We start from the raw sequence: 17,727 nt of genomic DNA on the forward strand, positions 1-17,727 counted from the left end.
ATCTCAGTAGAAATACAGCTGTTCTGTGAAGCCCTCAGAGGTTTGTTAGAGAACTTTAGTGAACAAACAGCATCATGAAGCCCAAGGAACACACCAGACAGGTCAGGGATAAAGTTGTGGAGAAGTTTAAAGCAGGATTAGGTTATAGAAAAATATCCCAAGCTTTGAACATCTCATGGAGCACTGTTCAATCCATCGCCTGAAAATGGAAAGAGCATGACACAACTGCAAACCTACCAAGACATGGCCGTCCACCTAAACTGACAGGCCGGGCAAGGAGAGCATTAATCAGAGAAGCAGCCAAGAGGTCCATGGTAACTCTGGAGGAGCTGCAGAGATCCACAGCTCAGGTGGGAGAATCTGTCCACAGGAAAACTATTAGCCATGCACTCCACAAATCTGGCCTTTATGGAATAGTGGCAAGAAGAAAGCTATTTTTGAAAGAAAGCCATAAGAAATCCTGTTTGCAGTTTGCGAGAAGCCATGTAGGGGACACAGCAAACATGTGGAAGAAGGTGCTCTGGTCAGATGAGACCAAAATTTAACTTTCACATGCCTATTGCTGTCACAAGAGATGTTTACATTCCATGCAAAAGCAATAAAAGTGATAAAAGAAAAAAGGATATAAAAGTGGAAAAAAAAAAGTTAACGTGCCCGCGAGCAAAGATGAGTGCACTCAACAGTCCTGTACGCATGCAGTGTTCATCCCACACATGTGAGGTGTCACCACGAATGTCAGATCATGGGCAGTAATTTTAACACCAGACCTCCTGTGTAAATCTAAAGTGGTAACTTGTAAAGACTTTAAAGTGTTGCATCGTGTTTTTCCATTTTAAAGCGTGACATGTTTGGTATCTATTTACTCAGTGTAACATCTTCTTTTATATTTTACCAAAAGATTGGGTTGTGTATTGTGTATTTTTGCATTAACCAGTTCCCATCCGCGCTACAGCCTATATACGGCTGCAGCGCGGACTCGAATTTTCGGGAGGCCGTTTAAAAACGGCCTCCCAGTGACACGCCCCCCGCGCGCTCCCGCGAGCGCGCAGCGGGGAGAATCTGTGTCGGCCGTGTCCCTTGGACACAGCCGATCACAGATCGTGGTGAATGGCCAATCACAGCGGCCATTCACCACGTGATCGGATCATCCAATGAGAGATGATCTCATATGTAAACATATGAGATCATCTCTCATCGCCGGCGCTCCTTCCTCACACGGAGCCTGCAGTGTGAGGAAGGAGGGAGAGCTGCACAGCGCCAGGGACAAAGAGACATGTAATCAGGGCACTGATTACCAGTGCCCTGATTACTAAAAGGTAAAAAACATACACAGTGCCCCCCCATCAGTGCCCACAGTGCCCTCCATCAGTGTCCCCCATCAATGCCCACAATCAGTGCCCATAGTGCTGCCAGTCAGTGCCCATCAGTGCCTGCTCATCTAGGCACTGATAAGCACTGACTGGCAGCACTATGGGCACTGAGTGTGGGCACTGATGGTGCTGCCCATCAGTGCTCATCAGTTCTGCCCATCAGTGCTCATCAGTGCCACCCGTCAGTGTCCATCAGTGCCATCCGCCAGTGCCCATCAGTGCCGCCTCTCAGTGCCCATCAGTGCTGCCCGCCAGTGCCGCCTCTCAGTGCCCAGCAGTGCCACCTCAGTGCCCAGCAGTGCCACCTCTCAGTGCCCAGCAGTGCCGCCTATCAGTGCCGCATATCAGTGCCACCTATCAGTGCCGCCTATCAGTGCCACCTATCAATGCCGCCTATCAGTGCTCATCATTGCGGCATATTAGTACCTCCTCATCAGTGCCCATAAGTGCCACCTCATCAGTGCCCATAAGTGCCACCTCATCAGTGCCCATAAGTGCCACCTCATCAGTGCCCATCAGTGCAGCCTATCAGTGCCCATCAGTGCCGCCTCATCAGCGCCCTTCAGTGAAGGAGAAAAATTTATTTTCAAAATTTACTCACAGAAAATAAGAAAAACTTTTTTTTTTTTTCAAAATTTTCTGTCTTTATTCTTTTTTTTTGTAAAAAATAAAAAACCCAGAGATGATTAAATACCACCAAAAGAAAGCTCTATTTGTGTGAAAAAAATGATAAAAATTTCATATGGGTACAGTGTAGCACGACCGCGCAATTGTCATTCAAAGTGTGACAGCGCTGAAAGCTGAAAATTGGCCTGGATGGGAAGGGTGTTTAAGTGCACAGTAGGCAAGTGGTTAAAATAAAAAAAAAAATTTTTTTTCAAAAAACATTGCGTTTGAAAAACTGCTGTGCAAAAACCGTGGGACATACAAAATTGCAACACACATCAATATGTTCTCTATGGCCTCTATTTTAAAAAAATATATAATGTTTGGGGGTTCTAAGACACTTTCTGGTAAAAATGACCAATTGTTACATATAAACAAAAAGTGCCAGAAAATGCCTGGGGGTCAAGTGGTTAAAATGATTTCCAAGGTAGCAGTCATTGTTTGTTATAAACGTTTCTGTATATTAAGTCTTTAATTGGCAGTCAAAAACACTAAGTCCCCATTCACACTAGCGCGACTTGTCAAGCGACTTGGTCGCCTGACAAGTCGCGGTGGGTCGCCTGCCATTGATTAGCACAGGACCCGTTCTAATAGGAATGACACAAGTCGCTCCGACTTAGAAAAAGGGTCCTGTACTACTTTGGGGCGACCTGGAGGCGACCTGCATTGACTTCAATGATATGAAGTCCGTGCATGTCGCACCGAGGTCGCGGTGCACTCTGTGCACCGCGACTTCACAGGTCGCCCCAGCAAGTAGTGTCGCCCCTGTGTGAACGGGGTCTGACTGTCATAGATTATGATGCTGTGACCGAACAGTAGTTGCTATAGTCACTTGCAGAATACCAATGGACCTTTGAACCTTATAACATATTCTACTAACAGTTTAACTGTACGTGTTGTTATTGTGTCTATATTGTTTTAAATAAAAATGTTTTGAATTAAAACGTGCATTCCAAAGTAATCTAGGTAATGTAATATAAGCTTTAATCTCCTCCAACTCCTACCATAAATTACATCTTTCTGTCCGGTCTCGCCCATCCTTTAGTTTCACCAAAGTGCTGATATACTAAAGTGACGTAAACTGAAGTCAAGTGACCCTTGGTTTGTTTCAAACAACTGCTTATGAGAAACTCCTGTTTTCTCCATTTTTTCTTTATACAATGTATGATGCTTGAAGTAAACACAGATTCACTTTCCTTACCTCTAGTGCACTATAGTAGTGTCCGTCTGACTTTGGAAAAGGTTCCTGCACTACTTTGGTTAGACTTCTGTCCGATTTCAGCCTATAGATTTAAATGGAAGTCACATCCAAGTTGGATCAGCATCTTAACTGATCTGACTTGTGACATGATGCTCAGAAGCAATAGTAGCAATGCAAAATCTATAAAAAAAAAAAACAGCTTGGGGTCCACGCCAAAATGTAAAAAAGAAAAGGCATGGGGTCCCCCACCAAATCAATACCAGACTCTTATCCAAGCATGCACCCCGCAGGCCAGGAAAGGGGGGAACAAGCCAGCGCCCAACCCCCCAACCATACCAGGCCGCATGCCCTTAACATGGGGGGTGCTTTGGAGCAGGGGTGGCTTTGCCTCCCCCACCCCAAAGCACCTTGTCCCTATGTTGATGGGGACAAGGGTCTCTACCCCACAACTCTGGGCTGTAATTGTGGGAGTTTGTGGGCAGGGGGCTTTTCAGAATCTGAAAACCCCTTTTAAGAAAGGGGGCCCCCAGATCCCAGCCCCCCTATGTTAATGAGTATGGGGTACATTGAGTACCCATTTACCAAAGAAAAAAAGTGTAGTGTAATAAAAAAAATGAGACGGTTTTTGACAAGTCCTATACTAAAAATTAATAATGTCCCCCCGATGTAGATCCCACATCAATCATTAAGTATTCCTCCACCGCTGCCCAGATAAAAAAAAAAAAACGCTCCTCCCCAGCTTAATTCTCCCACCGTTCTTTACTGCTTCCATGTCTGACAGTTCTTATATAGCTATGGGGCGTGGCCATGCAGTGATGTAACCCGTAGACCCTGCTCTCTTGTAATGTCACGGACCCAGGCATGATGGGTCCGTAAAGTCACAAGGGGGTGGCGTCTCCGAGTTACGTCACTAATAAGCCCTCTGCCCACAGAACCCCACAACCACAGCTCAGAGTTGTGGGGAGGAGGCCCTTGTACCCATCAACATGAGGACAAGGTGCTGTGGGGTAAGGAGGGGCAAGCACCCACCTCCCCATGTTAAGGGCATGTGGCCTGGTATGGTTCAGGAGGGAGGGGGGCACTAGTTTTTCTACATTTTGGCGTGGGGTTCACCTTAATATCAATACCAGACTGAAGGGTCTGGTATAATCTTTGGGGGGACCCACTCAAAGGGTTTTTTATTCTTTTTTTTTCTGAATTTTAAAGTCGGATCGAAAGTCGCACAACTTTCGTGTCAGATCAGTGTGAATAAATGAAGTCAGCTGTATTATAGCTAGTAATAGGACGTACATCTCCTAAGGACAGTTTCTTTGTAGCACTTCAATTAATTAAATGCATGCAGGTTTCTCAGCAATATGTAGGGGAAAAATATGCTTATTAACATTGTTCAATAGAAAGAATTTTAAGTGTCAGCAGAGTTTTAAAATCAGCTTGCTCTTGTAAAAAATGTATGACATTATGTATGAAAAAGTTATAACATATGACCTAACATACATGTCAGCACATTTTGTGTTTCCTTTGGAGTGGGAAGATGAAGAAAGTGCGCTATCTAAGGACATGTTTTGCTTACCATGTAAAACATTACTGACCTCTTCTTCCTCCTCTTTTGCCATTTCAGAGGTCAAAGCCCAGCTGTTGCAGAATTTAATTTGCTGTTGAAAGCACATTCCCTGGAAACGTATGGCGTTGACCCCCATCCATGCAAGGTACCACAGCTGTTTCTAGTCCACTGTCCTCATACTGCTGCTTTCCGATCAGCGATTTCACACTTGAACGGTGTGACTGATGGAGTAATAGACTTTGAATAGATAAACATGTGCACATGAAGTGTTAGAGCTCGCTATTTGTAGCTAATAAGATGCGTTCTATGCCATTTACTGCACTCTGTCCTACAAGGAAGTTAAGTGGTTTGTTGGTTGCACAATTGAGACATCAATATTATAAGAAGTTTGTTTTCAATGTGTGTGTTGAGTTTTTGGATCATTTTAGTTCATTAACCTTTTATTTCTTGTTACTTTTAGCTATATGTATCAATGTGTTCTTTCAATTAACCGCTTGCTGAGCACCTCACATAGAAGAACGGCATCAAAGCGGCATCGCTGCGCTGGATCACGTATCTGATACGTGATGCAGCACATTCAGGTAGGGGGCGCACGCACACGCGCCTGTTGGCTGTGCTGTGATTATTCACAGCACAAGCCGATCAGCGGGTGCCGGCCAGTGATTGACCACCAGCACCTGCTGATCTACTCCATTGTTCAGCGAAGTGAGCTTTGTGATGTAAACAGCACAGAGCTCCGAATAGTGACAGGGCTTCTGCAAAGCAGGAAATAAACAGCAAGATCTAGTAGTAAAAGCATCACATGTTAGGCCCATATTTAACCACTTGCCGACCGCCCGCCACAGTTTTACTGCGGCAGGCTGGCTTGGCTACGCAAATTGACATAGAGGTATGACAGTTCGCAGTAGTGTTGCTTGGGGGCAAATGCGTGCCGCCACTCGGCAGCGGGGATGCCAATCCACGGGACCAGCAGCCGCGATTGCTGCCAGGCACCCGTGATCGCTCTCCGCTGACAGAGAAGGATGGTCAGCTGTTGTAAACACAGCTGACCGTTGTTTTCTCTGAAATGATCACACAGCGCCTGTGATCCTTCTATATAGGCTCACAGGTCTCTGTGTTCATTTCACAAGTCCCTCCCCCATACAGTTAGAAAACACTCCCCTAGGCTCACAATTGACTCCTTTGATCACTCCTAGCTTAACCACCAGTCCCCCCCAAAAGTGTCAGTTAGGGGTCCGATCTGTCCACTGCAATGTCACAGTCCTGCTAAAAATCTCAGATCGCCGCCATTACTAGTAAAAAAAGTAAATAAATAAAAACGACATAAATCTTTCCGCTAGTTTGTAGACACGATAAATTTTGCGCAAACCAATTAAAATACGCTTGTTGCGATTTTTTTTTACAAAAAATATGTAGCAGAATACAAATTGGCCTAAACTGATGAAAATTTTTGATTTTAAATTTTTTTTTGGGAATGTTATATAGCAGAAAGTGAAAAATATAGTTTTTTTTCAGAAATGTTGCTTTTTTTTTTTTCTTTATAGCGCAAAAAGTAAAAATTGCACAGGTGATCGAATACCACCAAAAGAAAGCTCTATTTGTGGGAAAAAAAAGGACATCAATTCTGTTTTGGTACAGTGTCGAACGACTGTGCAATTTTCCATTAAACAAACGCAGTGCCGAATCTCAAAAAATGGCCTGGTCATTAAGGGGGCAAATCCTTCCGGGCCAGAACTGGTTAATGGAGGGGTAAAAACTTTTAGAGGTCATGTGGTTAAGAATTGTCTGTATTGCCCTACAGCCACCAACCTTGTCTTAAATGTTCTTTCTCCTTCATCATGTTAAAGCGTGATTGGTTGCTACTGGGCTGTACAAACAGTTCTTACCGATGACACTGATGAATGAGAATCATTGTTCCTTCAACTATTTTATGTACATGTGCGGCTTGCATAGATAAAGGCAGCACATGTTTTTTTATGTCACAAAGATCTATGGTTTAAATAAATGAGCCTGCATGCACATCACTTTGAGAAGAACATTGTGGTGCAGGGCAGGCACATTGCACTGCGATTTCCCATTGATACAATTCCTAAGTTTGGTTTGCAAGCATACTCATGTATACTGTACTAGGTTTGCTGATTATAAAACTGATCAAACTGGCTCTTGTTAAACCTTGTGTCACCTTTGTTGTTTTAAGGACTCAACAGGGACCACAACATTTCTAGGATTCACTGCCGCGGGGTTTGTCGTTTTCCAGGGAAATAAAAGGATACATCTAATAAGATGGTAATCACATTTCATGTTGCTGTTTATTACCTAATGACGTACATAGGTAAAAAAAAAGCCACAAGAGAACTGTACAGGAATGATTTGGAGAAGAAATGCTTAGTTCTTTACACTGTGGTTTAAAAAATTGCTCACATGGATTACATTTTTAATCTGAAAAAATTATAGGAGACATATGAAACCAGAGAATACTCTCTTCTCCTCCTTTTGCCCTTAGGGCCCACTTACCCTTTGAACACAGGCTATTACATACAGTAAATGAATAGGTGGTGTAAATGCATGGATGGGTGGTGATTATGGTAGTGCTCGTGTCTTGCAGTTTTGAGGTTCTCATTGTCATTCAGGGACTACACTTCCATAGAATATTTACTTTCTCCCTGTGTTTAATGGGCTTCTTCTCACATTCCAAAGTTATATTGTTAAAGTGATCGTAAACCCTTACATACATCCACTGAAGTGACTGGCCTCAGGTGATACACGGAGATAAAAACAAACCCTCCTACATAAGTTTTACCTGTTTATCTACAGTCTTCTCTTCTCTATATCCAAAGTCCAGAATATATAAGCTTGTCTGAGCTGTCAGAAACAAGGGAGCAGAGAGCTGAAGTTAAACTCTGCAGAGCTCAGACAGGAGAGCTCTGACAGCTGATTGGAGGGAAGGGACACACCCCCTTCACACAGCACACAGGAACAGAGCCGAAGCTGTCAATCTGCTGAAGGTCCCTTCCCATCACCATTTTTCTCTTGGTGTCAGGAAAACTTGTCAGAAGAGATTCATGCTGATAGCACATGAAAGAGACAGTGGACAGAAATTATACTTAGTGCTCTTAATTGAGACATATACACACTGTAGAGGGATGTGCTTTGTTCATATTTCCTGTCTGAGGATTACAACCACAATTTTTTTGTTAAAAATAACAAACATGTTATACTTACCTGCTCTGTGCAGTGGTTTTACACAAAGCAGCCTGATCCTCCTTTTCTCGGGTCCCTCTTTGGCACTCCTGGCCCATCCCTCCTTTTGAGTGCCCCCACAGCAAGCAGCTTCTTGCTGGACCTCTGTGTGTCCATTAAGACACGGATCCGTTGCCCAGCCCGGTCCCCTCTCTATCCTCATTGGCTCACTGACTTTGATTCACATCAGCAGGAGCCAATGGCGCTTTGCTGCTGTCTCAGCCAATGAGGAAGGAGAGTCCCGGGCAGCTGAGTCTCTTTTGCAACATCGCTGGATCACGATGGGGCTTAGGTAAGTATTAGGGGATTGAGGGGGGCTGCTGCACACAGAACGTTTTTTATCTTAATGTATTCTGCCTTTACAACCACTTTAAACGAACTGCCTTAGATTATATGTGTATGACTCTGGTAGGAATCTGTTCCACATAAGTTGCTGCTTAATATGGCAGTGATTTATAACTTTATGAAATAAAGAAACATGCCTATCATGCTAGAGACATGCTAACATCAAATATGCCACTGGTGTCAGCCTAGCAAAATGAAGTAAGGGGTATATTTTAGGATGCCTGTTGGGTCTCAGTGATTATATAATTATAGGGAAATGGTGCAGCGCTATACAATAAAAGTCAGATTCCAGAAAAAGTTCACATCCAAGAGGAAAGTCCAAGTAAATTCCTAAGTATGAGCGCAGCTGAGTACACATGCAGAGGTGCCCACCGACACCCAATCACACAGCCTTTTATAGTCCAATTCTGACCCTCATTACAAGGGTCTAGATGCACAGTGATCAATATTCCAGTAGTCTCTTTAATAGCAGTTATCTCTTTACAGCTCTCTTAATCAATCTCCTCCTAGGCTTATATATCTTTATCTCCAACACACCAGACCTGTCTGCTCCCCAGGATGCAAAGATAAAAATGAAAAAGCAGCTTTTGACACAATACTCACCTTCAGTTTGACGTTATACCCCACAGTACTTCTTTTACACCATTAGATGTCCGCAGATGTCTGGATTGAATGATGCCCAGCACCAATTGGCTCACTTCCCTTGAGCATTAATTGCCATGGGCTTGTCCCCTGGATTGAGCTTTAGAGAATTATTACACTTTGCACATTGCTCTCATGTAGCTGCACAAGCACTGTTAGGTACAGCATGAAATACAATCCCGGAGAGGAAGGACCCATGATGTCAGCAGACCAACCAAAAGAGCCTAGGAAAAAAGGTATGTATACACCTTTTTATAAGTGTGTGGGTGTGTGTGTTGGGAATTGGGGTTCCAAAAGAAATTTCCAACATGTTACTTTGGCAGAAATTGACTAAACAATCGACTTGTATCAAAGGTGGGAGCCAACATACTGATCAATCAGTTTATAGCCAGCTTAAAGCTCTGTTTGTTACAATCACAGCACTTTACAATCCAGTAAAGCCTAACTGGCTTGCAGTTTTACCCCACCCTCTTCCAGACTGAATACTGATGTGGAGAAAGCTAGTACAAAGATAGATTGACGTACTGTTATACAAGTGCATTTGACATACTGTATATACTGTATATATACACAGATTGCAGATAGGCTTGAAGGTCATTTTCTTAAGTCATGTTTCTTTGTGCCTTACAATAATATCTTTCCTTTTCTAGGCCAGATGTCTGCAAAATGAGATTTGATGGGAAGACATTTTATGTTGTTGTAATGCAGAAGGAGGTAGGAACAATCTGGTCCATCGTGCACACCAACAATCTCTTTTCTTATACTGATGTAAACTGAAAATTTGAATATCTGTCAAAATAACATAGATAAAGGCAAGTTGCAGCTTTACAACAGTGTAACTGTACAGACAACTAATTAACCCACCATCATGAACATTTAAAGGAAAACTTCACCTTAAAGAAACCCAGCTCACTCTGCTTTATAGACTTGAATAGGGCTGTATTTCTACGTTCAAGGCTGTAAACATTAGGTGAGGTTGCTGCTCTCACAAAAAGGCAATTAAAGTGTTACTAAACCTACAATGGTAAAATCAGTCTGCACTGTATACGCAGTAAAGCATGCTTGTTATACTCACTTTGGAACCTAAGGGGTTAATACTCTGTATTGTGTAAAAAGGCTGCTTGATCTTGTAAGCACAGATACTCCTCTTCTTCCACTGATTTCAAAACATGTCCGGATAAGACAGAGCCTTTGGAATCAGGCTGCACATGCTCAGTTTAGAGTGTATTGCTATAGAGGTTTATTTTTTTCTTGGGAGAGTGCATGTGATCAGCACAGGACCAATCGGCACTGTCCAGACATGTCCAGACAGAGGGTGGGGAGCCCTTCAGGCTCGTAGGACAGCTCAGTGCAGTATGAAAGCTCCTCCTAAGATTTACCAGGAACTGATAGAAATCACAAGACTTCTATATACTCCTGATGAGAAAAGGTATTTAGCTGTTTATATTTACTAAATTAATTGCATTTCCATGTTCTGTGTACCGTGGGAGATCAGATATAGTGAATGCAGAGTCCTGGGTTTAGTAACACTTCAAGCACCTGGATAGAGGGTTCCTGCTATGTTTAGGTTAGGAACTATGGTATGTGGGTTTCTTCACCTGGGTAGATGGTTCCTGCTTTGGTTAGGTTAGGGACTATAGTACGTGTTTTTTTTTCTTTCTAATAAAGGTGCCTCATAGTTTGTTTATACCTGCCTCTTTTACTTAAAATTAACTCCCAACTTAACTCTTTTACACTTAAACCACCCTAACTCTTCACCCTTAAAAGATAAGTTTACCTTTTAGAACATGTTGCATGTTACACCCATTTATAGGGTGTAACATTTTCTTGTTTCATCCCTCACCCCCTCACTGCACCCCCCTCCCCAGTGTGACAGCAGGCGGGGGTCCCTGCACCCACTGTTAGATTTTGAAAACATCCTGCACAGCCGCATTATCCATTCATTCACAGAAATCCCTAAATGAAAAAACGACAGGTCCCGTCTTCCACCGCAACAGATGGACTTGTTTGAATGGACTGTGGGCGTGATGATCAGCACACTTGTAGTTTATTCACACTGCCTATAGCTTAAATGACAGCCCATACAGATGTACAAGCAACACAGCTGTATGCAGTGTGTGCAGGAACCTGATATTGCACCTGTGATCTGTTGATCTGCCCATCATGGGTGAAATACTTTGAAGGCTCCTGTTTTTTTTGCCTGCAAAAATATGTGCATTTATTATTTTTTAATTAAAAGTGAGCTTTAGCCCTTAATTAAATCTCTGAAACTCACTTCTAGCACCTAACTTAACTGTAGCTTTCACACTTAACCAAACCCTAGCACTTAACTGTATTCCTTCCCTAACCTTAAGCTTTACCCTAACCCTAACACTTCAAAGAAACCTGAGAAAAAACCCTGACCCTAAGCCTACTTGCCCTTAAGTCACAGTCAATAGCGTAAGGATTGGTAATAAATAGCTGAGTTCATGAGACAAAGCAATACAATGTTCTCAATGGTGATGATCATGGGGGACAGACTAAGCAAAAAGCAGCATTCAGAAGACAGCTCCCCATGGAGATGTGAAGGAATCTCTGTACAAATGAAAACAAACACAGTGCACCACTCTAAGTGCAGCATATACAAAACCAGGTTTATTAGACATTTGGCAAACTGCAAAATAGAGAACACGCCCCTCTTTCCTGCCTCCAGCGCTGACATCACCCTGGGCCATAGGTGTCCCACGTTCACTGGAGTTCTGATCGTCCTGGTACACAGTGCACCATCTGGCGGACTTCTTTCCCCATTGGAGTGTCTTATGCTCTAGATTTTCCAGATCCTTCCTTGTGCTGTGAACCTCCCAACCCGTGGTCTGACAAGCGCTACTTTCTTCTCTATTTTGTAATTTGCCAATTGTCTAATAAACCTGTTTGGTTTTGTATATGCTACTCTTAGAGTGGCACTCTGTGTCTTCCTTCAATACCTGCCCTTAACCTGTGGCCAGACTATGAATATTCAGATATTTACATATTCAGAACAAGTAGTAAATGGGCTTTAAAACAAGCCCTACCTGACCTAAACAGCTTGAGGCACTGTTGACCAAATCATCTTCAAAATTCACAAGAGAAACAGTAAAGCTGTCCACGTCTTTCTCACAGCAACTCAGCTCATTCTACTTCCCCCCTAGCAGTGACTTGGCAGCATTCTAAATCTCTCATGTAATTACAGAGCAGGAGCTCTGAGAAGGAGAGCAGGGGTAGCTGAGCTGCTAAAGTAATGTTTTACATAACCTAAGTGTTTCTACGTTGAACTTATAGGATGAATTGCCCCACAGTGCATGAAGCTGCAAAGGTCAGTGATGATGTGTTTTAAAGCTCATTCGATGCTTGTTAATAATATTTAAATATTTGACTATCCCTAGCTTGACCACAGGTTCACTTTAGAGAGGAAATTCATCTAGATCATTAATTTCACAATACAGGCTAACAATATAGCTATTGTTACAATATAGAAGCAACTATTTATCGCTAATAGCAAGCTTTTGTGTCTCTGCATACCTCAGTGTATTTTTCCTCACTATTCGACTCTTGGTGGCAATTTGCAGTAATAGCAGAGGATTTCCTCTCCCTTTTCATCCTGGAACTCTTTGCAGTCCCTTCTCTCATGACACACAGGAAGAGCCTGTCCCTACTAAGATATGTGCTGCTGATATCTCAGGAGTCTGTAGGCAGTACATGCTATGTCATTCTCAGCTGCGGGCAACAAATATTTTATATCCAATTATACTGAACAAAATTATATACGCAACACTTTTGTTTTTGCCCCCATTTTTCATGAGCTGAACTCAAAGATCTAAGATTTTTTCTATGTACACAAAAGGCCTATTTCTCTCAAATATTGTTCACAAATCTGTCTAAATCTGTGTTAGGGAGCACTTCTGCTTTGCCAAGATAATCCATCCACCTCACAGGTGTGGCATATCAAGATGCTGATTAGACAGCATGATTACAGGTGTGCCTTAGGCTGGCCACAATAAAAGGCCACTCTAAAACGTGCAGTTTTATCACACAGCTCAATGCCACAGATGTTGCAAGTTTTGAGGGAGCGTGCAATTGGCATGCTGAATGCAGGAATGTCCACCAGAGCTGTTGCCCGTGAATTAAATGTTAATTTCTCTACCATAAGCCGCCCCCAAAGGCATTTCAGAGAATTTGGCAGTACATCCAACCGGCCCCACAACTGCAGACTACATGCCCAGGACCTCCACATCCAGCAACTTCACCTCCAAGATCATCTGAGACCAGCCACCCGGACAGCTGCTGCAACAATCGGTTTGCATAACCAAAGAATTTCTGCACAAACTGTCAGAAACCATCTCAGGGAAGCTCAAGCATGCTTGTCATCCTCATCGGGGGTCTCGACCTGACTGCAGTTTGTCCTCGTAACTGACTTGAGTGGGCAAATGCTCACATTCCATGGTGTTTGGCACTTTGGAGAGGTGTTCTCTTCACCAATGAATCCCGGATTTCACTGTACAGAGCAGATGGCAGACAGGGTGTATGACGTAGTGTGGATGAGCGGTTTGCTGATGTCAACGTTGTGGATCAAGTGGTCCATGATGGGCGTGGGGTTATGGTATGTGCAGGCGTATGTTATGGACAATGAACACAGGTGCATTTTATTGATGGCATTTTGAATGCACAGAGATACTGTGATGAGATCCTGAGGCCCATTGTTGTGCCATTCATCCATGACCATCACCTCATGTTGCAGCATGATAATGCACAGCCCCATGTTGCAAGGATCTGTACACAATTCCTGGAAGCTGAAAACATCCCAGTTCTTGCATGGCCAGCATACTCACCGGACATGTCACCCATTGAGCATGTTTGGGATGCTCTGGATCGGTGTATATGACCGTGTGTTCCAGGTCCTGCCAATATCCAGCAACTTCGCACAGCCATTGAAGAGGAGTGGACCAACATTCCACAGGCCACAACCTGATCAACTGTATGCGAAGGAGATGTGTTGTATGCGTGAGGCAAATGGTGGTCACACCAGATACAGACTGGTTTTCAGACCCCCCCCCCCCCCGACCCCCCAATACAGTAAAACTGCACATTTTAGAGTGGCCTTTATTGTGGCCAGCCTAAGGCACACCTGTGCAATGATCATGCTGTCTAACCGGCATCTTGATATGCCACACCTGTGAGGTGAATGGATTATCTCGGCAAAGGGGAAGTGCTCACTAACACAGATTTAGCAAGATTTGTGAATACTATTTGAGAGAAATAAGCCTTTTATGTACATAGAAAAAGTCTTAGATCTTTGAGTTCAGCATGAAACACGGGGGCAAAAACAAAAGTGTTCAGTGTATGTTAAAGGAGGGGTAACAATGAAGATTGTTAAATAAATGATGTTATAAATCAGAGTGAAGGTCCGCTTTAACACCAGAAAGGTCATTGTCTACATTACTGAGCCAGTATTATCTAACGCAGTGGTCTCCAAACTGCAGCTCTTTGCTAGTCCCCTTGGGGCACTACTCTGACTGATACGGACCACTATTGCTTCCACTGAAACCAACAGTGGGGCATAATTTCTCCCATTAACCCCAATTATAGGGCACTATACATCCCACTGATACCAATGATGGGGCCCTTTCCTCCCACTGATAAAAATGATGGTGCACTATTCCTCCCAGTGATGCCAATCATTGGACGCCCTTCCTCCCAAAGATACCAATGATGGGACACTATTTCTCCCACTGATGCCAATGATGGGACACTATTCTTCTGGCTGATATCAGTGATGGAACACTATGCCTCCCACAGATACCAGTGATGGGAAACTCTTCCTCCCACTGATACCAATGATGGCACACCGTTCCTCCCACTGATATCAATGATGGGACAATATTCCTCCCTCTGACACCAATGATGGGAAACTTTTCCTTCCACTGATACCAATGATGGGACACTATTCCTCCCACTGATACCAATGATGCGAAACTCTTCCTCCCACTGACACCAATGATGGGACATTATTCCTCCCACTGATATCAATGATGGGACACTATTCATGCCACTGATACCAATGATGGGAAACTCTTCCTACTGCTTATACCAGCGATGGGAAACTATCCCTCCCACTGATACCAATGATGGGAAACGTTTCCTCCCACTGATAACAATGATGGGACAATATTATTCCCACTTACAACAAATGATGGGACACTATTCCTCCCACTGATACCAATGATGGGGCATTATACCTCCTACTTATACTAGTGAAGTGAAACTCCTCCTCCCACTAATATCAATGATAGGGCACTATACCTCTCACTGATAACAAGGATGGGGCACTATTCCTCCCACTGATACCAGTGATGGGACACTATTCCCTCCAATGATACCAATGATGGGGCACTATTCCTCCCACTGATACCAGTGATGGGACACTATTCCCTCCAATGATACCAATGATGGGGCACTATTCCTCCCACTGATCACAGGTGCTATGTATTTTCTTTTACTCCTACCACTAAGCCTGAGGCATTGTTTACTGATGCAGGGACTTTTTTTTACCCCCACTAGCCACAGTCCAGTCACAATATTGAAGGACAGTAAACTGTCCCTATTTTTTAAGAAAGTTTGGAGACCCCTAACTTAAAAATATTAGGCTGATATTTACATTATTGGAAAATACTTACCTTGCACCAGTGCAAGTTAGCATTTGGCTTTGCTATAGTTGGCGATTTATAATGGCACCAAATGTTTTGTACCTCATTGCTAGGTCTATAGAAGAGGGAAAACCAATTGTTATGTTATGTTCTTACTCTGCGAGAATTTAGTATTCTCTTCTTCCTAAATAAAGGACCCAAAAAACATGGTTACAACACTGACCAAGCTACAAGACAAAATATTGTGATACAGTACTACCAGACTCAGCAGGTCTGTGTTACCAGGGCAGGGATGTCACCCATTCTGGATTCTTGGTATGGCAAATAAGTGATAGGCTGAGTTACCTAATAAGGATGAGTTAATTTAAGTTCACTTTTTATTATTTTATGATAATTTGCTCCTACAAATGTTTTATACACAAATATGAATATCACGCATACTGTCTCTCTGGCTTTGGTACTTTGTTAATCATTGAACCAAGCAAATATACAAAAATACATTTTCTGATTTCACTTGCTACATGCATGTTCTCTGTCATGCAAAGAACCGCATGGGTAGACCCCATATTTATCTTATGACAAATAATGACAATGTGCATGAGGTTATAGAGTGGAAAGATATTTTACTAAGCAAATAATGATACAAGTATATTAATAATTTGACAAAGCTGATAATTAAGACTAATTTAAGACTGGGATTAAAGGGGCAATTGTTGCACATTGTAATCAGTGTTGACATTCATTCTGTTGCTACACATGAAAAGTGACAGCTGAAATCTGATTGGCTGCTACAGACATCTTCACTGTTAATTTTGTCATTTTGTGTAAACCATCAATTTTTTTTTAAAGGCTTACAAAGAAATAAAAAATATTGTTTTAATTCATTAGGACATCACAGAGGAATTCATTACAACTGTACAAGCATAGGACCTTGCTGTGGCAGCAGGTCTGTTTGTTCAGCTCTTGTAACCATGCACCTGTACAAACAGGCTGCCTTTATATTACCTCCTGATGAATGAATATTGCAGGAGTCATGTCAGTGAACTGCCAGGCAAATACAAAGATCCAAATTTTAATATCAATTCATCAAATTTGTATGTAGTCATGGAGGTTAAGGTAGTGATTTGCTGAATTAAAACTTTTCCTTTAAGGTATACCCAATTCGTTTTTATTAAAGAATACAGTATTTTCTTAGTATGCACATTAGAATTTACACTTGCGTAATAAACAGAATTATTGATTACATTTTAGAATTGTGTAAAATCTACAAGTCTCTTATCCTAACTGCAAATTGACCTGTCTTTCTTTCTATGATTTCCAGAAGAAAACTGTTTTAACCTACCATACCTCAACACCAGCCGCCTGCAAACATCTCTGGAAATGCGGTGTCGAAAATCAGGCTTTTTACAAGTGAGTACAGCATATTCTAGAAAATGATATAACTGGGATTGGGCATCCAGAAACATACAGTGGGTATAGAAAAGAATCCTTACATTTTGTTGCTTTGCAGCCTTAAATGAAGACAGACACAGTTTTTGTTTTATCCAGCTGTATTCACTCAGTGCAACTTATAACATCCAAGTGAAAGATATAACACCAACATGTCAATTTAAAAAAAAATAAAATAAAACAGAATCCCTGAGTTGGTAAAAGGATCACCCCCTTCTAAAAATGACTTGTATAGGTATACCTAATCACCCTTTCACTTGCACACAAAGCCATTTGACTGTCAACTGCGATTAGCTGTGTTTATTTTGATAAGCTCAGCATAAAAGGAGCTTTGCTGGAGCATTTCAGTCCCTGATAGTGCAGCTGAAGCAAACAAAGAATAGTGAAGTATATTATTAAGAAGTGTAAGGTATTTGGGAAAACACAGACCCTCCCTGGATCAGGACAGCACTCCAAACTGGATGAAAGAGCCAGGAGGAAACTGGTCAGAGAGGCTACCAGAGGCCTACAGCGACTCTGAATACATCTAACCATCCAAATAACACCATTCCTACATTAAAGCTTGGTGGTAATATCATGTTATGGGGGGTATTT

The 17,727-nt window shown here is 42.5% G+C and overlaps 1 protein-coding gene across 2 annotated transcripts in view; it reads left to right on the forward strand.

Moving 5' to 3' along the window:
- Positions 1 to 17,727, forward strand: part of FRMD3 (FERM domain containing 3) — a 351,054-nt gene that overhangs the window by 275,469 nt on the left and 57,858 nt on the right. For both annotated transcript variants that reach the window (XM_082260117.1, XM_082260118.1), the window contains 4 exons: positions 4,856 to 4,943; positions 6,996 to 7,084; positions 9,676 to 9,739; positions 17,006 to 17,094. In XM_082260117.1, the coding sequence (XP_082116243.1) occupies positions 4,856 to 4,943; positions 6,996 to 7,084; positions 9,676 to 9,739; positions 17,006 to 17,094 (330 nt within the window). The remainder of the gene's footprint in view (positions 1 to 4,855; positions 4,944 to 6,995; positions 7,085 to 9,675; positions 9,740 to 17,005; positions 17,095 to 17,727) is intronic.

The sequence above is a fragment of the Pelophylax lessonae genome (genome assembly GCF_965119305.1).
Source record: "Pelophylax lessonae genome assembly, chromosome: 1".
NCBI classification, from domain to species: Eukaryota; Metazoa; Chordata; class Amphibia; order Anura; family Ranidae; genus Pelophylax; species Pelophylax lessonae.